Source organism: Gadus macrocephalus, chromosome 14, assembly GCF_031168955.1.
Source record: "Gadus macrocephalus chromosome 14, ASM3116895v1".
In the NCBI taxonomy this organism is placed as follows: domain Eukaryota; kingdom Metazoa; phylum Chordata; class Actinopteri; order Gadiformes; family Gadidae; genus Gadus; species Gadus macrocephalus.
The window spans coordinates 2,475,127-2,480,030 of record NC_082395.1 but is presented as its reverse complement, the minus strand read 5'-3'; the positions used below and the strand labels follow the sequence as shown (position 1 = coordinate 2,480,030).

The following is a 4,904-nucleotide window of genomic DNA, read 5'->3' as shown; positions in this document are numbered from 1 at the left end:
ACACATGGTTATAATTACATAAATACATCTCTGTACAGGGTGGGGATTTCAAAATGCAGCCTTTCTTGATGTATATTTGTAAAGGGAAATCTTGTAACCTATTTTAGAACATTATTCTATTTTTCTTAGAACCTAACAATTATTAAGTATGTATTGTCATACCTACATCTCTGACGTTTATAACAAACCAAACCGTTTGAAAATCGGTTGAAAATTGAGCAAGTTATGGCTATTTAAAGGCACCCAGTGCAACTTTCGAGGCTTAAAAATAAACATTCAATTTCTAGTCTTTTTTACACGTAGTAAGTTTCAATAACTCCATACCATTACATACAGACATTCAAGCAGCAAAGATGAGACGTCGTTGTGTGGTGAGAACTGATAGAAAATCGATAACAACAACAATGCCGCCATTTTCTTTATTTTTTGTAACCTACAATAAATAAAGCAGGCTTCCAGTCAATGGAAAAATGGCTTCTCCCCACCGGCGATTGTTGTTGTTTACGATTTTCTATCAGTTCTCACCACACAACGACGTCTCATCTTTGCTCCTTGAATGTCGATATGTAATGGTATGGAGTTATTGAAACTTACTACGTGTAAAAAAGACTAGAAATTGAATGTTTATTTTTCATTGAATGTTTACATAAAGTTGCACTGGGTGCCTTTAAAAAGTACATGAATCACTACCAACACAATTTTATTGGTGAGCAGCTTTCTGTGGTAAGATGGCCGCCAGTGGTGACGTTCGACTCCATTGGCCAGCACCGCGGACGAGGCATCTATGCTCCTGAGTCCTGGCACCGTACACAATACTGGCCAGAACACGCCACCGTAGGGGAGGGAAGGGAGGGCTGAGTGAGCGAGAATCAGTGGGCTGCGATTTGCAACCTCACCACTAGGGGCTGTTCAAGTCTCACTGGATATTTAAGTGGGTATCTTTGTGGTTTATAGAGGGAATTGTTGTGGTAAAAAAAATAAATTATAACGGTTATTTGATTTAACTTCTGAAACTTTTGTCTGTCTGTCTGTCTGTCTGTCTGTCTGTCTGTCTGTCTGTCTGTCTGTCTGCCTGCCTGCCTGCCTGCCTGCCTGCCTGCCTGCCTGCGTGCGTGCGTGCGTGCGTGCGTGCGTGCGTGCGTGCGTGTTATATCATGTGTGGTCCCTAATAACGACATTGATTATTTGCTGTAAAACCGCCATTGGTGAAGAATCATCATTATCAGTCATTCCTACGTTTGTAGGGAATGTATCAAGTTACACAATGAAATATCAAATACATCACGTGGTTTCTGGTCCCTAATAAGTTCTAATGTCCGTAGTTATCTTTTCAGCGTTCCTTTTTTTTCCTTCCGAGATGCATTGTGATGCTACTATTGCGTAACAATGTCTGTTTCGGTATATTCACGTTGCATCTTCTGAACCGAGTGCGAGACATTTCAGAATGACTACCAATCAGCTGTCCACGATCATCATCTGTATTGCGATCGGTGGCGGTGTTAGTGCGCCGTTTATGAGCAGGTACAGGTTTACACCCGTCGCTGAATCCTGTATGTTCATCATCATTGCCTTTACATGACCTTAATTAATAAATTCGAATAATTACTTTAAATTGTGTCCTCTTGTAGCAGAAGCAGCCGGGAGGAGACCGATGAGATGGTACAACTGTTTGATCCCGGCCTGATCAAAGAGCCTGTTGGTCTATTCGATGGTGAGACATCTAGTGTAGGCCTAAGTAGCAACCGGTAAGGTTTATGATTCAAACTCAGTCCATAATAGCACATTATTCACCAGAATACAGTTAATATAGGGTGATAGATTCATTGTTTGCGTTTGTTTTAGATTATGGCGTGAGGCCCGGTGCTGATTGGCTACAACATGACTTCGTCCATCTCGATGAACCACAGCGTCATCTAGAGGAGGATTACTTTTAAGGATCTGAGAAGATACGCTGACTTGCAGTCAATTTCAGTATAAATAAAAAATAAATAAGATAAAAGCCTGAACAAAGAAAATGGTGTATGAAACTTTCTCTTCATGTGTGTTCAACTGTTTGTCGCCTTTGACTGTGTGATTGAGCATTTAACACCAACAAATGAATAACAGGACACAAAGGAGTTCCGCATTAAAGTTTTTAAATAAAGAATAATTCACACCTAAAAAATGTCAAAATAAGATATCTTCCACATACTATATATTGAATCCATACATTGTCATATTTGTAATTACAGTTATTAAATTATGTATTTATATATGGCATATCTGTACACCCCGTTAATACTGTACAGTACTTTTCCTCCACACTCGCCTGATTTGCTTTTGATAAAGGGAATTGATAATGGTGAGATCTTTAATGAACTCACCAACTGAAGTTTTCGTTTTGTGAAAATAAAAGATTAGTTTACGACTGGTGATTATACTTAACCAAAAAAGTACCGCAATGTTCATCCACACTGACACACGCCTCACCTTTCATAATAAATTAACCAAATCTTCTCATCGTTCAACATTTAAAGTAATAAAAGTCTTAACAATGTTCATTAGGTCACGATATTTGTATGGTAAGATGAACAGGCACTATAGTAAGAATCCAATGACAGAGGAATCACCTCTCTCGCTTTAGCACCTCCAGGCTAACTCGCTATAATTTGCTATCATCTTCAAACGTCTGACACTGCCGACAGTACATCACTACCAATTGTTCTGACTTTGACTACGCCGCTATCGGCGGTGTTACACTGTGATGGAGGGTTGTGTAAATCAACATTAATCTTACACCAGAGAGCGTTAACCGCTAATAGACTAAACTGAGAACTAGCGTTATTTCAGTAGATTTTACCCCGCAGATTCCCTGTATTACTCAAAAAAGAGAGGGAACAGACGAAGGAAGGCTTTACTGTTACTAAGCAAATTATGTACGTCTATTAGCTCAGCTTCGTAATACGACTGATAGAAGCTGCCAGAAAGGCGTTATTCCACGACCTGTTGGCATCATGTATTAAGTCTAGTCTCTCACGGCGTGCTAGCTCCCATGTTGTGTGTCGCAGCCTGGAGCTCCGCCCCCTGGGGTCCACAGGACACGCCCCAACCACGGGGACTCTGGGCGTCAGGCTCAGGGAGTTAGTGGCCATGGTTTTAAGTCCGTCACCGACCCTTTGTTTTGCTTTTTCCTCTTTCCAACGTAAAGCTTCATCAACCTTGTTACTCGAGGCATAACAACATCACACCACCGCTTAACTCGCGCTTATCCATCAAAATATCACACTCAAGAACACAAGCCCCTTTTAAGCCCACCCTCCCAGAAGCAAAGGTAGACCCCACCAGCCCAGTGAGACCATCCACATATTTTCACAATGGATATTGTCCTGGACTTGGTTGGACAGGTGTTGCTTTCTAAATATGGACCTGCGATATGTTGTTCAACTGAAAGTCCTTCAGTGCAGATCTGTTTACATCGCTTTTCAGTGAATTTCAGAGAAAACTGTTCAGATTGCTACACTTCTCTTTTGCCCTGCCTTGATGTTTATTTTGCAATCTGAGGCCCTCATTGGTCATCATGAACTGAAGCCCCTTCCCCTAGCACTGATTGGTCCTATCATTTTGTCATTTTTGGAAGAGGTTTTCAACTGGAGGTCAGACTGACCTGCAGAGAGAAACAATGTGAAGTTGCGATATTGGAGTGGTCTCCCTGGACTAGTCCTCCCCTGTGAACTCCCCTGGGTTTGTGTGACCCATGGGGGCTTTGTGGCTGGATGCTAACCAGTACCAGAGCAACCACTCTGGCACGATAACGTTTGTGCTTTATCTGTGTGGTAGAGCATGGCCACCCCCTTATGGATTCCAATTTAAGTACACAGATATCTTCATAGTTGCTCCTTCTTTTAAAAGGACCTTGTTGTCAACGCTTGTTCCTCTTGGCTTCTTGTTCCCCTTTCAAAGATGTCTTCCGGTAAAGTAAACTCTTACAATTTTTGCTTCAGTGTTTTGTTCCTTCATGCAAAAGGTCTATTTTAGGACATGGGGGTCACACGGTGTACTGTACAGGGAGGCGTGGCTCGGCTACTCTAGATAGATGTCCTCTGTCGGGCACGACACCTCCACAAACTGTTTGTAGTACAACTGGAAGGCTTTCCTGCAGAGATAGAAGACAGAGAGAGAGAGAGGTTGTTATTGGTGGTGGTGCTGCTGGTGCTAGTGGTGGAAGTCATGCAGGCGGAGCAGAATTCTCGAGGTGGGGGTTGAGGTGTTGGAGGTTGAAGTCTGTGGTAGTGATGCTGGTGATGGAGTTTGGGATGGGGGTTGTGATGGTGGTGGAGCAGAATCCTTGCGTGGGGGGGGATGAGGTAGTGGTGGTGGTCAGAGTTTTTGTTGGTGATGCTGGCGGTGGACTTTGTGATCCTGCTGATGGTGGTGGTGGTGGTGGTGTTGGTGGTGGAGGAGCTGATGGTGGCACTAGCTATAGGGTGGAGGTTCTCTGGGGGGGGGTTGTGCTCGACTCACCCTACTGACTCAGCCAGGGGTTTGGTAGAGTTCTCCGAGACAAACACGTGACAGGCGAACCTCTGGTCTGCCGGGTGCTTGGTGATGAAGCCAAAATACCTGCGGAGAACACAACCGTCCAATCACATCGCTCCAATTGATACTCTATTCAACCTGGTGGCCAATCATAGACGAGAGAAGAACCCTGTTTGAGACCACCTCGCAGATAATAACCCAATACATTGTGGGTGATAAAAGAATAGAAAACAAGAAGGACATTGTATTAAGAATGTTATTATGAACCCTAAAACAATTGTGTGGTAGGCTACCTAAGACACACAAAAGTAGCTTGAATCTAAACACGATGTCACCCTCTTCCTTAATGACCTCACTCCCTATCCTTGGGTTTCCCGCATCTCTCGCAT

General features: G+C 43.1%; 1 protein-coding gene across 1 annotated transcript in view; it reads right to left on the bottom strand.

The window, feature by feature from the left end:
* Window positions 1-2,118: 2,118 nt before the first annotated feature.
* Window positions 2,119-4,904, bottom strand: part of LOC132471789 (C-Jun-amino-terminal kinase-interacting protein 1-like) — a 17,634-nt gene continuing 14,848 nt past the window's right edge. Inside the window, 2 exon segments of the mRNA XM_060071061.1 lie at window positions 2,119-4,132; window positions 4,501-4,599. Of these exon segments, the coding sequence (XP_059927044.1) occupies window positions 4,060-4,132; window positions 4,501-4,599 (172 nt within the window). The 3' untranslated portion in view covers window positions 2,119-4,059.